The sequence below is a fragment of the Eumetopias jubatus genome, unplaced genomic scaffold (genome assembly GCF_037043125.1).
Source record: "Eumetopias jubatus isolate StellerSeaLion01/CBP00866 unplaced genomic scaffold, mEumJub1_p1.0 scaffold_13, whole genome shotgun sequence".
Classification (NCBI taxonomy): Eukaryota; Metazoa; Chordata; class Mammalia; order Carnivora; family Otariidae; genus Eumetopias; species Eumetopias jubatus.
Genome location: NW_028274819.1, coordinates 54,624,933 through 54,645,220, shown reverse-complemented (window position 1 = coordinate 54,645,220; position 20,288 = coordinate 54,624,933). Strand labels below are relative to the sequence as shown.

At 35.7% G+C, this 20,288-nt stretch overlaps 1 protein-coding gene across 1 annotated transcript in view; it reads left to right on the top strand.

The window, feature by feature from the left end:
- FCHSD2 (FCH and double SH3 domains 2) overlaps positions 1-20,288 on the top strand; it is a 275,131-nt gene that overhangs the window by 108,814 nt on the left and 146,029 nt on the right. Inside the window, exon 4 of the mRNA XM_028115863.2 lies at positions 18,167-18,243. Within this exon, the coding sequence (XP_027971664.1) occupies positions 18,167-18,243 (77 nt within the window). The remainder of the gene's footprint in view (positions 1-18,166; positions 18,244-20,288) is intronic.

Genomic DNA, 20,288 nt, shown 5'->3' with positions numbered 1-20,288 from the left:
TAAATATTTTACTGTGCTCATTATAACAACGTTAATAAGATTAGTGAACATTTCAACAGTGTTGTACTTAGTAAATGCTCAGTAAATATTTGCTGAATGAATGTAGGCATTGGGCACTTAATGTATGCCAGGCATTGGGCCCGGTGCTTTATAAGCATGGACTCATTTAATTATGTCAGCATCACTTTGAAGTAGGTACTATTACGACCTTTATTTTTGAGAAGAGGAAATGCAAAATAAAGACAAGTAACTTGCCAAGGAAGGTCCACGAATTAAACCGAAGCTTGTGTGTCTGCGCTCTTAATCAGTGTACTGATTCTCAATCTGGTTGCACATCCGAATCAGCTGTGAGGTTTGTTATGTTAAACTGTCAATATCTTAGCCCCACTTCTAGAATCTCTAATTCTACATTTCGCATTTATTCTGTAATACCTGCCTGCTCTGTGGAGTGACTGACTGACTGGCTGTCACTTTTCTTTGCCATATGTTCAGTTTTGGGTTTTTGTTTTTGTTTTTGTTTTTTTTTTACTGGGGAGAGAAACAGTTCTATATGAAAAAATCTACTTATGTAGCCCTAAGCTATGTAATACACTCAATTACTAATTTTCAGTTTCCTCAGTGAGATGATCATGAACCAATGTTAGGTATTAAAAGTAAATATTAATTACATAGTAGCTGAATTTTTTATTTTGGTCTATAGGATCTAAAAAAAAAAATCCAGAGAAATCCATATACCAGATACCAAAAATGTCAATCTAATATTTTAAAATATTTATAGTCTTTTTTTTTCTTTTTAGTATAGTTGACATACAATATTACATTAGTTTCAGGTGTACAACATAATGATTCAGCAATTCTATGCATTATGCTATGCTCACCACAAGTGTAGTACCATCTCTTACAATACAGTGCTATTACATATACCATTGACTATATTTCCTATGCTATATATTTTATTCCCGTGTCTTATTCATCCCATAACTGGAAGTCTGTATCTCCCACTTCCCTTCACCCATTTTGCCCATCCCCCAACCCACATCCTCTCTGGGAACCAGCAGTTCTCTGTATTTATAGGTCTGATTCTTTTTGTTTGTTTATTCATTTGCATTTTAGATTCCACATATAAATGGAATCATATGGTGTTTGTCTTTCTCTGTCTGACTTAATTTCACTTAGTATAATACCCTCTAGGTCCATCCATGTTGCCACAAATGGCAAAAAAAAAATCTCATCCTTTCATTATGGATGCATAATATTCCATTGTGTATATATGCCACATCTTCATTCATCTATTGATGGACACTTAGGCTGCTTCTTTACCTTGGCTATTTTAAATAATGCTGCAGTAAAAATAGGGGTGCATATATCTTTGCAAGTTAAGTGTTTTTGTTTTCTTTGGGTAAATAACCTGGTGGTGGAATTATTGGATCATATGGTATTTCTATTTTTAATTTTTTGAGGAACTGCCACACTTTTCTGCAGTGGCTATACCATTTACATTCCCACCAACAGTGCACAAGGGTTCCTTTTTTACTACATCCTTGCCAACACTTGTTATTTCTTGTCTTTTTTATTTTAGCCATTCTGACAGGTGTAAGGTAGTATCTCATTGTGGTTTTGATTTGCATTTTCCAGGTGATTAGGGATGCTGAACATCTTTTCATGCGTCCATTGGCTATCTAGATGTCTTCTTTGGAAAAATGTCTGTTTAGGTAGAGTGACCTATTTAATTTGCTTTAACAGTTCTGGTGGCACTTTGTACCCAGAGGATTTTCAGTTGAGTTACTGATTTACAGATTGACTGTTTTTGTTGTTTTGATTTTTAGTTCTTCTATAATTTATTCTCTTTTGCAATTTAGAAGTTCTGTGTCACAATTTACCTGATACTCCATAAATGAAATAATCTATATAAAGTTTTTGAGTCTTGCCTTTGCCATGTATTAGTTGTGTGTATCCTTAGATAAGTCACCAAACTAACAAGCTTTGTAGGTTTCCCCTTCCAGTTAAAAACTAGCATGTTTACCTGTCTAATGGTATGACTGTGAGGTTAAATATAATGATGAACAATGTGTGTGAAAATCATTCAGTAATGTTGTTTTAAGAAATTTTATTTATCATGCAACCATTGTGCATAGAAATATTGGAAATTCAAGAGACAGTTTAAATATTATTAGCAAATACATGGCCTTTTTTAAAAAAGTTGCATTTTTGGGTGCAACTGGCTGGCTTAGTCAGTGGAGCATGGGACTCTTCATTTTGGGGTGGTGAGTTTAAGCCCCACATTGGGTGTAGATTACTTAAAAATAAAATCTTTAAAAAAAGAGTTTCTTTTTTTTGTATAAGTTTTCTTTAATTTGAGCAATGTAGGGTATGTAATATCAAAAGGGTTGACACTTTTTTTTTTTTTGCTGAGTAGTTAAATTTGCTGAGGACTAAGATACTATGTTTTATTGATGTGGTTCCTCACTTGAGATATTTTCAGGAGAGTGGAACTTTGATCTTTATTTTATTATTACAAGCTCAGCCTCTGGTACCTGATTTTAACATTAGTAACAGTTTCTGGTGAGTAATCATTTATGTTGTACTTTTAGACAGCTGGAAATTGCTTCTGTGGGAAATACTAATGTTTGCATCTTTGCATGCTGCCAGAGTTGAATTAGACAACCTACTTGAGAGTTTCTAGCTTCATGTTTTGAAATAGTTATAAGCACTTGTCTTAAACAGCTTTTTTAAAAATTCAGCTTTAACATATCTCTAAATGTAGTTAAACTGTAGAAGGAAAGCAACTCTTATTTTAAAAGACATATTTGCTAATATTAAAACTGTCTCTTAAATTTCCATTATTTCTATGTGTAATGGTCACATGATAAATTTCTTTAACACTAACATTGTTTGGTCCGTAATTTTAGAATTGTTTCCACTAAAACCTGCCTCATAAACATTTGTCAAGGCTTTACCTCCTGTGTCTATCATCTTTGAACACAGTGTTTTAAATCTGATCATGTCACCTCTGCTTAAAATGGTGGATTCCTATTGCCTTGCTATAGTACAAACTTTTATTTCATTGTGTGATTTGGCCCTTGCTTACTACTTGTACCCAGCCTCACCCTAAATCCATTCTCTCTTTTGCAATCTGTATACTATCCATACTTCGATACTGAAATTCTACTTTCTTGAAAGTGCTGTTTCTGCTTGACCCCCACTTCTCTTTACAAGCTCTTTTTTAGACTTCAAGTTTCATTTCCTTTGGGAAGCCTTTCCTGACTCTAAGTGTGATCTCACTGCTTTATGTTCCCAGTTTCCTTTTGAAAAACCTGTACCAAATAGTGGTATCTTGAGTTTTTCCTTCTTTATTTGTTTTTTTTTCCAGTTATAAAAGTAATGAACATTTGCTCTAAAAATAGTGAACAGTTCAGTGGTACAGAGAATAGAAACTAAAGACTCATACCTCTCAATCCCATTTCCAACTTCTTATGTATTCTAGACCATATGTACTTACCTATATTGTTTTTTCAACAAAAATAGGATAACATTATTCATATTTCCCTGCAACTTGCATTTTCATTAAACTTCCATTAAGTATTTGAGATCATCCATATAGAACATTTTTAATAATTGCATAACATTGCAGAGTATTGATTACCATGATTTAATTAATCAATTTCCTCTTGATGAATATTAACTCATTTAATCCATCCCTGGCAGAATATAAGCACCACAAGGTCATTGGTGTTATCTGTAATGTTTGCTGTTATTTCCCCAGCATCTAACACAGTGCCTGCTAAGTAATGAATACGCTTTCTTTGGCAGAAAAGGCTGTTGTGCCGGCTCTTGCCTGCTATGTGTTGGTTACCTGTGCTACATTAGTTCCTAAAATGGTGCAAAATAGAAAAAAGTGAGGACTAGTCTTAGAGGACATGGGTAGAAGTTCTGGATATAGGCAGTGTTGCTTTCTAGGTGTTTAAGTCACTTAACTTTTTTGTACAATCCCTTATTGGTCAGATTCTAATAAAATATGTACTACATTCAGTTTTAGTAACAATCAAATAATATAATACAGGTAAAAATACTTTGTAAAAGTAACACCTCATATGAATGTTGATGCTATTTTTTTTCTTTGTTTATTATGTGGATTGATTTGTATCTCTGGTAAGATTTCTAAATAGATAAAAGGATTTACCACTGACTTTAAAAAGTTAAGGTCATCAGGATGGTGCTTAGGGAATGGAGCACATAATGAAAGAGACATAAATAAGATTAGGCCATAATTATCTTTCAGAAATGTTTTTTCCCCCAGACTGGGACAAAGTAGAAGACTAGTCCCTTAACAGTTAATAACGTCTCCTAGTTGTCCTGCTTCAGGTTACTTCTAATTGAGAGATGTATAAGAGACTTTATAATGCTAGGAAATTGTGACATTCTTGAATGTTACTTTTTGTTTAGGGCTCTGGAGACATTCCTTTTGCTTTTCCTGTTTGATGTAAAAACTATACACTCACTTGTTTGGATATATTTATGTCTGTTAAGTTGAGTTTAGTAAATTGTATTTACAAGTCTTACTTGTTTCATTGACAGTAATCTCTATTGAATCAGCTCTTAGAGGACAGGACAGGACTTTTTCTTATACCTACTCTTAGAATCTGTTCCATTACTTTGCAGAAGTGCAGATCCAACAAGTATCTTGTCTTTTGCCGAGATATTTACTGTGATCACACACACCCATGACATTATAAATCCTAAAACCACGCTACCAAAATCACAGCTTAGTTTGTGTATGTGTCTGTGTGTTAAATTATGTGTTGCTGTCCTTGATTGGAGGAGGCAACTATGTTGTGAGAGATTTTAGTGAATGCCATACATGAAATTGGGTGAAAACCTAAACTGTTCCTTTATAGAAAGAAAATCTCAGACTTCTTAGTTTGTGTGCGGCATTACTAGATTAAAAAATTTTTTTGTAATTATTTTTAATTGTGTTAAAATACACGTAACAGAAAACTTAACCATCTCAACTATTTTTAAATGTACAGTGTAGTAGTGTTAAGTTTATTCACATTGTTGTACAATCAATCTCCAGAACTTTTTTATCTTGCGAACAAGCACCATGAAACAAGTACCCATTCCCCCTTCCTACCAGCCCCTGGAACCCACCATTATACTTTCTTTCTGTATGAATTTGGTCTCATACTAGTAGAATCTTACAGCATTTGTCATTTGGTGACTGGCTTATTTCACTTACCATAATGTCCTCAAGGTTCATTCCTGTAGAGCATGTGGCAGAATTTCCTTCCTTTTTAAGGCTGAAGAATATTCCATTGTATCTGTGTATCACATTTTGTTTATCCATTGATGGAGATTTGGGTTGCTTGTACCTTTTGGCTATTGTAAATAATGCTGCTACGAATATGGATATATAAATATCTATTTAAGCCCCTGCCTTCAATTCTTTTGAGTATTATAACCCAGAATTGGAATTGCTGGATTGTGTGGTAATTCTATGTTTAATTTCTTTTTTTTTTAAGATTGATTTATTTATTTTAAGAGAGAGAGAGTGCAAGTGACCATATTGGGGGAGAGGCAGAAAGAGAGAGAATCTCAAGTAGACTCCCTGCTGAGCTTAACAAGACTAAGCCACCCAGGCACCCCATCTACGTTTAATTTCTTAAGGAACCTCTTTACTGTTTTCTATAGTGGCTGTACCATTTTACATTCTCACCAACAGTGCACAGGGATTCTAATTTCTCTTTGTCCTCGTGGACACTTATTTTCTGCTTTGTTTTGTTGTTTTGATAGTAGCCAAGTAGCTTTTAGATTTTTAATGTATGATCAACATTAAGCAAGAAATTCATGAGTATGCTTAGTCAATCTTGATTACAGTTTCTTCCCCCTTCCCATACCTGATTAGTTCCAGGTTGTCACTTCTGTTTTGGAGCACCTATTACTAGTTAGTTCTTTTCTCTTTCTACTTCTGATATCGAATACAATACCTTCCTAATTAGATCACCCTGCTTCCTCTTTCTCTTCATAATGAATCTTCCACATCAGCACCATGGTCATCATTCTGAAATAAAGATCAGATTGTGGTTCTCTCCTTTAAATGTCAATGGGTAATTTAATGTTTATTGACTGCTTATTAAAAGTGACTTTACCTAAATTTTACATGTCCTATAAGGTGTGAATTTAATTCTGTTTTAAAGTAAGGAAAATAACTGTTAGAGAAGAGATACAACTTGTTTAGCATTGACTGCTAGAAAGTAGTGGAGCCAGGATTTAAACCCAGTGTTATCTGACTCCCTGTTCCTTCCTTCTTTTATGCTTGACATATTTGTTCATGCATATCCTTTCCTCTCTCTTTGGTCACTGGGAAATCCTTTATACTTCTTCCTTCAAGGCCCAGATCAAATTATCACTTTTACTGTGAAACTTACCCTAGCTCTCCTTGTCTTCTCTCTCAGATCTCAGCAGTTTTTGCTATTACCCCATAGCACTTTGTATATAACTGTATTTTACCCTTTTCTTGATAAAGGACCATTCAAAAGCAAGATAACATGTTACTTTGTAACAAAGATTTATTGAATTGATTTTGCGAAAAATTGTTTTCTTTGCTGGTATTGTTAGAAGCATTAAGAATGAGGAATTATTGGACACCTGGGTGGCTCAGATGGTTAAGCATCTGCCTTCGGCTCAGGTCATGACCCCAGGGTCCTGGGATCGAGTCCCGTGTCGGGCTCCCTGCTCCTTGGGAGCGTGCTTCTCCCTCTGCCTCTCTCTCTCTCTTTCTGTCTTTCATGAATAAATAAATAAAATCTTTAAAAAAAAAAAGAATGAGGAATTATGTAGAATAGGATGTCATACATTACCCATATTTTAAGGGAACACTGTAGTGACTGAAACTTTTAGAACAGCTAAATTACAAAACAATGATTTGCATAAAAATTTCTTATTTTATGAAGAGTTTAGTTCAGACTTCTATGTTTATCACAAAATTTAGATTTTATGTAATTTTCACCATCAGTTCACTGCATTAGAGTAAAACACACCTAGGCATAATTTCATACTTAATCTGTTACTAGAATTAGCCTTCACGGCTTAGATTTTTTTTCACTGATCTGATTCCTAAAGCCTAATGACCTTAACCTTAGTTAATGAGGACTCAGTGTTAAAAATAATAGATGTTAAATTAAGAACTTCTCTATGAAAGATACTGTTAAGAAAATGAAAAGATAAGCCAGGGACTGGGAGAAAATATTTGCAAAACATGATCTGATAAAGGACTTGAATCCAGATTATACAAAGAAATCTTAAAACTCAATAATAAGTAAACAAATGACCTAATTAAAAAGTAGGCAAAAGACCTGCACAGATACCTCCACAAGAAAGGCCGATAGCAAAGAAGCATATGATGAAGGATGCTTAGCATTGTATGTCATTAGGGAATTGCCAGTGAGACACCACTACACACACCTGTTTGAATGACTAAACTCCAAACACTGACAACACCCAATGTTAGCTAGGATGTGGAGCAACAGAACTTTCAAAATTCATGCTAGTAGAAATGCAAAATGGTACAGGCCACTTTTGGAAGTTAAACACAGCCTATCATACGATCAAGCAATTGGACACATCAAATGTGTTCAAAACTGAAGTTGACACAAAAATCTGGACATGAATGTCTATAGCAGCTTTATTCATAATTGGTCAAACCTGGAAGCAATCACAATGTCCTTCAATAGGTGAGTGAATTAATAAACAGTGGTGTATCCAGAAAATGGAATATTATTCAGTGATAAAAGGAATTGAACCATTAAGCCACTAAAAGATGAGGAACCTTAAATGAATATTGTCAGGTAAACAAAGCCAACCTGAAAGGGTTGCAATACTGTATGATTCCAAATATATGACATTCTGAAAAAGGTAAAACTATAGGGACAGTAAAATGATTAGTGTTTGCCAGGGTTTGGGAGGGAGGGCAATGAAGGCAGGATGAGTAGGTAGAGCACAGGGGAGTTTTAGGGTTTATTATGAGAATGCAGTGGTGGGTACATGACATTGTGCATTTGGCAAAACCCACAGAACTGTACAACACAAATAGTGAATCCTAATGTAAACTATGGATTTTAATGTGTCAGTGTTGTTTCATCACTTGTAACAAATATATCACACTAATGCAAGATGTTAATATTAGGGTAATCCATGTAGTCAGGGGGTATATGGGAACCCTGTACTTTCTGTTCAATTTCTCTGTAACCTAAAACTGCTCTAAAAAATAAACTCTATTAATTTAAACATGTATATGTGTAATTGTTCACCAAAATGGGTAATGATTCAGTTCAGCAGTTATTTACCGAGCAAAGACTGAACTATGGTTAGATTTTTATAGCTCTGTGTGTTTTTTTTTTTTATAGCTCTGTTTTAAAGAACTTTTAGACAGCCCTCAGCCAAAATATATAGGTATGTTTATAGTAGAGTGGATTGAGTGATCAGAAAGTGTTTTAAACTTCGAAGTAAGACCTGCATTTGAACCCAGGCTTAACTAGCTGGGTGATCTTATAAAAATTACTTAGCCTTTTAAAATTTCTGTTGTGTCTACTGCATAAGGCAGTGGTTTTAAATGTTAGTTAATAAATGTGAAGCATCTGACACATAGTAAGCACTCAAATATTAGTCCTAATGATTAGTTATATGTTCTCCATATAAGAAGGCAAATGAAGACTGGCTTTTACTGGCCCTTATGTTGAGTCACATATTGGTTATTTCTTCTGGATTTTCCCCCTCTAAGGGTCAAGTACATGAAGTTGTTATTTGCTTGCTGATTTGATACATTCCAGTTTCTGCTCTGAAGGAGGAACTGCTTTTACAGCTGTCTTTGAGATCAAGGAGACAGTTGAATCATGCTAATAGAACACTTTTCTTATTGTTTAAAAACAACAGCAACCAATTTGTTCCCCCCCCCCCGCCCAGTAAAAACCTTCCTGTCAGAGAGGCTTACAAATAGGTATCTGCTAATCTAAGCCTTGAAATAAAACTTCAATAAAAAATTGAAAAATTATAATTTAAACAATGTTTAGTGACTCTAATGATGTTAATAAACCAAAATTATATATATTTCGCTCTAAAAATCTATAAGCCATAATTTATGTTTTCCAACTGATACTGTTTTAAATATTATAAAATAAACTCCCACAAATTTGTTTTTTGCCAACAAATATTAATCTTTATTAGAAGATAACTGTAATACACAGTGAAAAATATTGCTTTTCTTACTAATAGCTTACAGAAATTTGGAAAGAAAAATTTACAAAATGGCGGAAAGAAAAAACATTCATAAAAGTATAGCCATCATTTCTTACTTAAGCAGTCTACTGAAAGTGGAAAGTGAAATAAAAACTATTGAAATATTAGAGGTAAGCTTTAAGTTAGTGCCTTTTAGTCAGTAGGATTTTCTCTTGATTAAAGCTTGCATATAAATTGCTTTGGAAATAAATGGAGGAACTCTATAGGAAAAACCAGACTGGAGGGAAGAAAATGGTTGAAGTGAACATGAAAATGATTAAATAACTGGCATTTAATATTTAACATCGGGTAGATTTGTGGTTGTGCCTCTTAAAGGAAAGATACCTTTTATTAAGCAAACTTCCAAGTTATCTGCTTATATTGGCAACAGCATTATATGAACTGGATATTTAATATTTCCACTCTGTTTACGTCCAACAGGATTTATACATATACTTTCTCTTATGAAATTGTTATAATAGCAACATTAGGGGCGCCTGGGTGGCTCAGTCGTTAAGCGTCTGCCCTCGGCTCAAGTCACGATCCCAGGCTCCTGAGATGGAGCATCAGGATCTCTGCTATGCAGGAAGCCTGCTTCTCCCTCTCCCTCTGCCTGCCTTCCTGTCTGCCTACTTGTGATATCTCTCTCTCTTTCTCTCTGTAAAATAAATAAAATCTTAAAAAAAATAAAATTATAACACTCTAATTTGAATTTATACCAGCTTAACTTCAGAAACATACAAAAACTTTGCTCCTTTACAGCTGTCCCTACTTTTTTCATTTATTGGTGTCATAAAATTACATCTGTGTACATTTTGTGTCCAAAAACATAAAACCAAAAAAATTTTTAATGCATTAGTCTCTTAAGTTATGTAAAAATCAAAAGTACAGTAATACTAGCTTTTAAAGACTATAATCTTTTTTTGTTTTTTAATATTTTTATTTTTTAGGGTCCCTGCGTGGCTCATTCGGTTGAGTGTCTGCCTTCGGCTCAGGTCATGATCTCAGGGTCCTGGGATTGAGTCCCACATCAGGCTCCCTGCTCAGTGGAGAGCCTGCTTCTCCCTCTGCCTGCTGCTCTGCCTGCTTGTGCTCCCTCTCTCTCTCTGTCAAATAAATAAATAAAATCTTTAAAAACATATATATGCATATATTTTTTAAAGATTTTTATAAATTTGAGAGAGCATGTGAGAAAGAGTGACAGAGACCACAAGTGAAAGGAGAGGGAGAAGCAGGCTCCCCACTGAGCAGGGAGCTCGACATGGGGCTTGATCCCAGGACGCTGGGATCATGACCTGAACTGAAGGCAGAAGCTTAACCGACTGAGCCACCCAGGCGCCCCAAGGTAACAATTTTTTTAAAAAAGTATTAGTCTCAAATCAGAGAAAACAAAAAGATTTACAAACCACTGTTATGTTAATACTAGCTTTTATAATTGCCCATATATTTACCTTTAGTGAGATCTTTATTTCTTCTTATAGCTTCAAGCTATTGTCTAGTGTTCTTTCCTCTCACCCTGCAGGAATTCCTTCATTTCTTGCAGAGTAGGTCTAATGGTTACAAACTACCTCAGCTTTTGTTTACCTGGTAGTATCTTAATTTCTCCCTCACTTTTAAAGACAGTTTTACTGGATATAATATTCTTGGTTGGCAGTTTTTTCCCTTTTAACACTTTGAATATATGAATCTCCTGTCTTCTGTCCTTCCAAATTTCCGTTGAGAAATCTGCTGAAAATCTTATTGAAGATCCTTTTGTATGTAGTGATTTGCTTCTCACTGCCCTCAAGATTCTCTCTTTGCTTTTAGACAGTTTGATTATAATGTGTCTCAATGTGGGTCTCTGAGTTCATCCTATTTGGAATTTGTTGAGTTTCTTGACTGTTTATATTCATGTCTTTTGTCAAATATGGAAAGTTTTTGGCCATTATTTCTTCATATAATCTCTCTGTCCCTTCTTCTCTCTTTTCTTCTTCTAGGACTCCCACAGTTTATATGTAGGTCCACTTGAATGGTGTCCTAAAAGTTTCTTAGACTCTGACTTTTCTTCAGTAGGGGATAGGTATGCAACAATGACTGCCCACCTCTGTGTTGGTACCTCTGTATCTCCACCTCCTAGATCACCTACCGATCAGCAATCAGTAATCAGAGCACAGATCCCTGACATTTGGAGGACAGGGCCCTTACTGTCCACCCCATCTTCTGCAGGCTATTTCAAGAATAAGTGTATGGCTGCCTACCCACTGGGCTGGGAGGTAAAAGGTAACTACTACTGAACTAAGTGCAGAAATTGGCTGAAATTTATTTCATTTAATGTCCAAGCTGTCCCCTGGAAATTGTAACCCTTGAAAAGACTTCTGAGTTCCAGACATACAAATGGCCAGCAGACACATGAAAAAGTTCTCAACATCACTTGGCATCAGGAAATACAAATCAAAACCACAGTGAGATAGCATCTCAGTGAGATACCACATCACACCCATCAGAATGGCTAAAAGTAACAAGTCAGGAAATGACAGATGTTGGCAAGGATGCAGAGAAAGGGGAACTCTCTTACACTGCTGGTGGGAATACCAACTCGTGCAGCCACTCTGGAAAACAGTATGGAGCTTCCTCAAGAAGTTGAAAATAGAGCTATCATATGATCCAGCAATTACACTAGTAGGTGTTTATCCCAAAGATACAAATGTAGTGATCCAGAGGGACACATGCTTCCCAGTGTTTATAGCAGCAATGTCCACAATAGTCAAACTATGGGAAGAATCCAGATGTCCATTGACAGACGAATGGATAAAGATGTGGTGTACACACACACACACACACACACACACACACACACACACACACAATGGAATATTATGCAGCCATCAAAAAATTGAAATCTTGCCATTTGCAATGACATGGATGGAACTAGAGGGTATTATGCTAAGCAAAATAAGTCAGTCAGAGAAAGCCAATTACCATTTAACTCATATGTGGAATTCAAGAAACAAAACAGAGGAGCATAGAGGAAGGGAGGAAAAAATAAAACAAGATGAAATCAGAGAGGGAGGGGTGCCTGGGTGGTTCAGTTGTTAAGCATCTGCCTTCGGCTCAGGTCATGATCCCAGGGTCCTGGGATCGAGCCCCGCATTGGGCTCCCTGCTCCACGGGAAGCCTGCTTCTCCCTCTCCCACTCCCCCTGCTTATGTTCCCTCTCTCTCTATGTCTCTCTCTGTGAAATAAATAAATAAAATCTTAAAAAAAAAAAAAAAGAAATCAGAGAGGGAGACAAACTGAAAGAGACTCTTAACCATAGGAAACAAACTGAGGGTTGCTGGAGGGAAGGAGGGTGGAGGGTTGGGGTAACTGGGTGATGGGCATTAAGGAGGACACATGATGCGATGAACACTGGGTGTTATATACAACTGATGAATCGCTGAACCCTACCTTTGAAACTAATAACACACTGTATGTTAATTAATTGAATATAAATAAAATTTAATTAAAAAAAATAAGACTTCAGAGTTCGAGAATAGTTATATGAGATAGGTTCTGCCTTTGAGTCTGTTGTCTGGGCTGGAAGACAGCTTTCTGCTGCTTCATATTCCACCATCTTCCCAGAGTCCTCTCTTACAATAGTCTTTTAAGTGGGAATATAACTCAGGAACTGCAGGCTGGAAGAGATGCATAGGACAAAGCATATGAGAAGGAGTGTGGAGCTTCTTTGCCCTCTCTGGGTATACCACTCTCCCAGTACATTCACTCTCCATTAGAAGTATGTTAGCTGTAGGTTTTTCATATACGCCCTTACTAGGTTAAGGAATGGTCCTTCTGCTTCTAGTTTCTTGAGAGTTTTTAATCATGAATGAATGTTAAATTTCATTTTTTTTTTTTATTTGGTTCTCAAATCAGATAGGATAAGTCATTTAAAATGTCGTGAGATCTTGTTTTTTCTTGGGGCACCTGGGTGGCTCAGTCAGTTAAGCGTCTGCCTTTGGCTCAGGTCATGATCCCAGAGTCCTGGGATCGAGCCCTGCATTGGGCTCCCTGTTCAGTGGGGCGTCTGCTTCTCCCTCTCCCTCTGCCCCTCTCCTCTGCTCGTGCTCTCTCTCTCTCTCAAGTAAAATCTTAAAGATGTTGTTTTTTCTTATGTAATTAAACAAAATTAATCTTATTTTTTTTTTTAAGATTTTATTTATTTGACAGAGAGAGACACAGCGAGAGAGGGAACACAAGCAGGGGGAGTGGGAGAGGGAGAAGCAGGCTTCCCGCTGAGCAGGAAGCCCGATGCGGGGCTCGATCCCAGGACCCCGGGATCATGACCTGAGCCGAAGGCAGACGCTTAACGACTGAGCCACCCAGGCACCCCTAATCTTATTTTTGATAAAAGGAAAAGGCTAAAAATATGTAATGTTTAATACATGAGGTTAATATTAATATTATGTTTATTGTGTACTTTAAAATAATATGCTGATTAATGCTGACTGCAATTATGAACCACAGAAAAGAATGAAAAATATTTCAAAACTTTCCTTAAGGGTAAGGGTGAAGTTCTCCATTACTATTAAAGTAATTTAAGAATAGTAAAGACAATTATTGTATAATTTATGTCAGTTTGAGAACTATCCTGCTTATGCAATGGACTTGTTAATTTTTAAAAGTCATTTGCATAATTTGGGAATGTCATAGCAAAAAGGTGTATAGTATATAAATTAACATGGTATCTGGGGCACCTGGATGGCTCAGTTGGTTAAGCATCTGACTTCGGCTCAGGTCGTGATCTCGGGGTCCTGGGAATGAGCCCCATGTAGGGCTCCCTGTTTTGGCGGGGGGTGGAGGGGGAGCGGTGTGGAGTTTGCTTGTCCCTCCCCCCGCCCCTCCTCCCGCTCATGCACGCCCTCTCTCTCTCTCAAATGAATAAATAAAATCTTAAAAAAAAAATAACATGGGGTCCTATAATTTTGAAGAGCCATCTGATGGCCGACCCTTAGTAAAATTTAAATATTAGTTTCTCTGTATGTTAAGGGGATGGGACGGGTATGGAATAACCTGTGTGAGCCATGGAGCACATTCTTGCTCAGCTTGCTGTGGCAAATGGGCAAAAGGTTAAGCCATCAGTTCATTTCCCAGTGTCTGCTGAACAGTGGCTTTCTTTGTGTTGCTTCACTTGTTAGAGCAATATAGCAAGTGTTATTGAGAGGTAAAACAAAGTAAGTCTTACATCAGACACTGATAGCTTTTTAAAAGGTTGGAATGGGATGTTATTGGCTGTTCCAAAGAGTATATTGATAGTACATTTTTATGGAAACCACTGCTGCGGAGTAAACTATATTGGAAATCAAATCAACGTGGTACATCAGTGATGCTCAGTTAAATATAAATAAGTATTATATGGCTAGTGCACCAATTTTAGGGAATAATGTTGTGGCATGGGGGAGTGATTTAAAAAAAAACAAAACACTTCTTAGAAAATTTCTGGCCATAGATTTTTCTTAGCCACTTAATTAGGATAGATTTTATTTTCTGTGTATACAGGCTTTTTATTCATAAGATGTAGCTTTAAGTATAACTTAAAAGGGAAACTTAATTTAAGTATAGAATGCTTTCAAAGACATGAAATGTTATTTAAGACCTTTCCTATAATGGCCATGGAGTATTTCTTGAGCAGCGATACAGGATAGATCTTGAACAGCTGCATGGAGCGCACAGAAGTCATGATTCCTGCCTCTGTGAACTAACTTGAATAAAGTCTTTCATCTAAAGATCTCACTGTTTATCTATTTCATGAATCCCTCATCTCATCTCTAAAGGGCTCATTCAGTTTAATACAGTTCAACTTTGTGGTTCAGAGCTCTAGAAATTGCTATTGTAACTTACAATGCACAGAAAAAGATAAGTTAAAGTAATTTCAGAAATTTTCTTAAAGAATTAGATAAAATCCACTCTAAAATGATGGTTTTTTGGCAAAGATTTAGAATGGTAAGTAGGGATTCAGATTCAAACCTAACTAGTTTTATATGATCTTAAGTAAATTATGGTATTCTCTTAGATGTCCAGTTTCTCTGTGGTTATAACAAGACCTAACAGAGTTAAGAGAAACAAATGTGTTGAAATGCTTGTCAAGTTAATTTGTTTTATATAAGTTTTGAGTGCTGTCATTCTGCCTTCTTAGTCCTACTCATAATCTGAGGCTCATATATAATGATCTGTATGAAATGTTCTGCAACGACTTTGGCAGTCATTAAACTGAGTAAGTCAGCTATCATTTCATTTAAATGTAAGTTGTTAAGAAAATATCAGGTGATCTTTTCCTCATCTGGGAATTACATCACATATTGCCACTTATTTGGTAGTAACCATGTGTTACCTCCCATTTTATGTTACATACTTCTTATTCCTGTCCATATATTATGAGTTCTTTTTGTTTATTTGAACCTGCACAATAATTAATGTGCAATGCCTTCTAGGGATGGAATAAATTCTGGTACTTTTGGTTTTCATTGCTTTGGAGTATCCACACATATGTTTTCTTCCAATAGTGGAAATGGTCAAATTTGACTGTAATTTTTACAAAGGAACTTATTTATTATACTTAAACCACCTGGTCATAATCTTAGAAATCTAGTACATTTTTTTTTCTCCCCTGAAGAAAAGTGAGGAACCAGAGAAATTTTGATTTAGACATTTCTAACTCAGAATGGCAAAAACACAAAAGGAGTTTGGGTATTATACATTGGAAATAGAATAATGTAGGTGGTATTTATTTGTGCAATTAGTGAATGTTATTGGCATCAACTAAATGCTAGCTTCTTTGCTATAGCCTGGAGACATTGTGATTTAAAAAAAAAGGTAAGATGCCTACTTGATGGAGTTTATAATCAGTAAACAGATAAAATATATTTAAACCAGATAGTAACAACATAATAAGGATTATGAATAAGTGGGGGTGGTGTGAGACAGTAACTGGGTGGAGGAGGGTGAGTTACTCTTTATGATTAGAAAAAGCCTCTTAGAGAAAGACACAAAGACCTGAAGAATAAGGTAGTGCCTAGATTGTGGTCTCTGAATCTTGTTTCTCTCTGAAAGGAATCAGAATTCCTTAGAAAACTAGCTTAGCAGATCTGGAGTAGAAACTGTAAAAGAAAAACAAAGAAACTATCAAAGCCTATTGGGGTCATGATGTGGTAGCCAACTGGGAGGGACTCCTTACCACAGATTAACAATTATAGAATCAAAAGAGTAGTGACTGCAGTAAGTTGAAACACATCCATTATTTAAAATATATGAGTTCATAATGTTACTTTAAAAATTCATTGTTCACCTTTGGGCAAAACTGGACAACCAAATATTTATCTTGCCTTTCTTCTAAGAACTGTACCTCAGGATAACCAAATAGTTCGGGAGAGGTAGCTCTTTAAAAAAGAATTCCAGCTAGTAACTGCAGAAAGAAGAATAAACTATTCTATTTTGATGAAATGAAATTAAATACCTAGGAAATTTTCACATTTTCCTATACATAATTTTGAATATTTGGTGTTAGGAAATTTAAAAATCAGCTTAAAGGGAGGGTGGTGAGAGTTCAGGTAGGAATGGGCATGATGGGAAGATATTTCATGCAAATAGCAATATGAAGAAGGTACAAAGGTGAAAAAGTATTCTACATATTCAGGGAAATCTTAGTGATTGGGCTGCCCAAAGTGCAAGGTATATAAATGGAAGTATTGTGCATATGCAGTTGTGAGTTCTCAGAAAACAGTGCCTTGCAGTAGCAAAACCAAACTATTGCCAAGTTCAGGAGGAACTTGAGGTTCAAAGGAGCTTCTCTACAGTTCCTGCTACCCTTTGGGTTCATTGAAATAATGATAAATAGAAGCACTCAACAGTGGATTTAATTCAACAGTGGATTTAATGCCAAATTGATTTGGCAGTAGACCTTAGTAGAAGGGTGCCATATATAGAGTGCAGCATTGATTTTTCTTAGGCAGCCTCTGCTTAAAGTAGGCAATCTGTTAATTAATGTGATTGTTCTTCATCTCAGCATTTTATTTATTCTGTTTGAAGTTGCATGTAGAGATGAGTATCCTAAGGTAGATGATTTCTAATCCTGTACATTGAACCCTGTTAGAGTGTTAGGAGACCACATATGTTCCCATCTAAAAGTAATACATTCTGTGTTCAGAGTGAGTAGTTTAATCTCACTTGCCAATAAAATAGTCTTCTCTGTTCAAATCCTGGTACCCACAGTACCTGGTGTAGACAAATACTCTTTTTTCCACATTCATTTTGTGTGGATAACAGTAAGTAGGTATATTTCTTTGTAAAACTAATTTCTTTATTTGAAGTGATCTGTGCCATGATATTATTTAAAAAGAAAAAAAACCTTAAAATCTGTCTTGAATCAAAATGACTACTATGGAATAGTTAGCACCAAGGTATGTTCACTAATTTTACATGCGAACATGTATCTGCCCCAAACTGAAAGTGTTGTTGCCTTTCATGATATACGAAAGTTTGGATTTAGAAATGTGGTCCACGCCACAGCAGAAGAATGGTGGGGAATTGAGATGTCGAGCGGTGTAATCGGAGCTCTGGGGAGGTGGACAGATGTGTTCCCTGTGATACTCCAGAGGTAGTTTGTTTTTATGGCTGGTCAGATAGTTTGGTGACGTGAAAAGCATATTGACTAAGTTTCAATTTTTTCAGCCTTATACTCACCCTTTCCTAAAAATGGAGACAAAAGAGGACTGTGACAAGAATGAACCAGGTTATAATGTTTTACCATTTATCATTGGTCCTTCTGAGTTAAATTTACATTTGAAAAGATGAGATTTGCCAAATAATATACTTTAAGGAAAAGAGCTTCTTTTATGGCACAGTGCTTATTTTATAAAATATGTATATATATGTATTTTAACAGGGTATCCAGAAGTTGGCTAGTCAGTATCTGAAGAGAGATTGGCCTGGAATAAAAGCTGATGATCGGAATGATTACAGGTAACTTAGTAAATAGATCTTGCCCATTTTCTCTAAAAATGGTTTCATTCAGAGCCATGTCACATATAGATAATGTAGACTTCAGTGTTTTAAAAAATTGCTTTTTTTTGCTAGGTTTTTAGACATAATTTCAAAATTATCAGAAAATGTTAATGTTCTATAACACGTAAATAGTATGTATAAAATAGTTTTCTTATGTATTAAGCCAAGTTGTGTTTTGTTTACTTGATTACTTACCCACATAAGGAATTTAAAGAAGGTAGATCAGAATGGAATGCAAATTGTTTCCTCGGTGACCTATAGATAAAACATATTATTGCAACAATAATGAAACAAGATTGTAGTGTTCTGTCGTGTTTTTTAATTCTGAAATTATAAATTTGGAGAGGTGGAATTTTGTGAGCCTAGGGAAAAGTTTTACACACACACACACACACACACACACACACAGAATAGGGTATTCAGAAATTGGCTGTTCAATATCCCACATACAAATTTTAAAGAAGGTGGATGATAATGGAATATAAATTGTGTCCTCAGTGACCTACAGATATGTTTAAAGTATTTGTAATTTTGTTTAGGATTTTATGTCTTTTTTTTTTAAGTTAATTTGGAAGTGTTTATTGGCTTTTATGCTCAAGACTGTCCTTAGTATTAAGGGAACCAGAACTCAAAGACAAGATTTCAGAGCTTGCAGTTAAAACTAATGCCTATGACACAATAGCAGAGAGAACCCAGGATAATTAAGAATCAGTATTCAAGTGTATGGCATGGAGTCTGAATATGAAGTCATGTTGCTGGATTGTCAGTGAAGACTGACATCACCAGGTAAATTCCTAATAGCATTAGAAAACTGAAAGATAAATAAGAAATTACAGCAGTTATTCACAGTTGCAGGACTGACTGATAACGGGGATGGGACATGATCAGCTTTAAGTAATAGATTTATATAATTGCAGTATAGATTAATAGAGCAAAACAGGAAACTAAACAAAACTAGATTTTCTTGTGGACTTTCCAGTATCTTTAAAATTTAGCTAAGAGGGAAAGAGGGAAGAGGTGAAATTGTAGACAAAAGAGACAAGTAGAGCAAAAACCTTGAATGAGAGAAAGAATGTTAAATAGTTCAGTATTGCTAGCATGAAGAAAGCCTGCCCAAGGAAGATTGCTAGCTGGAGAATAAAGGACTCCAGCTTAGTTAGGCTGTATTCTAAATTTGTTTGAAATTCAGGATTAAGGTTACCAAAGAAGTAAGGATAGAAAGGCTCTGCTCCCTGAGTAGCTTGTACAACCTTATTTCTAAAAGTATGTTAAGCCAACTTTTACTGAATATTTACTAAATACCAGACACCATGCTAGGAATTTCAGCTTATCTTGTAATTATCAAAACAACCCTGCAAGGTACATATAGTCACCCTCCTTTTATATGTTAGGAAATTAAGTCTCAGGTTATACACCTTATTACTCAAGGTCACACCACTGTTTAAACAGTCATTGATTCATTCTTTATTCATGAGATGGATGTAAAATATCTACTACATGCTAGCTGTTAAAATACATTTTAGGATCAGAGAGACTGTGAGGTGGGGTGCCTGTCCTTACAGAACTTATAGGAGATAGCTACTGTAAATAGTTGTGGTATTGGGTTAGGAGTGGAGAGGTGCATTAGGACTGTAGAGGAAAACCGAGGCTTCTAAATCTGAATCTTAAAGAATATACAAGAGTTTGCTAGGGTTGAGCAAAAGGAATTCTAAGCAGAAGTAATGCCTTAAAGGCATGGAGGCATGAGAAAATATGGATGTTAGGAAACCTAGCAGTTCTCCTGGCTGGTGTGAAGTATATGGGTTGGAGGGTGAGAGAGGAGGTGGACCCAAAGGATACATAGACAGGCGTTGGGAAGGACTTTGCATATTAAAGTTTCTTTTCTTATTCAGAAGATAATGGAAGCATTGAAAAATTTCCGCAAGAAGAACGACATGTTCAACTTCACTTTTAATAGTATGAAGGTGGATTAAAGAGATGTGAAGAATTTGGAAAGGATAAAA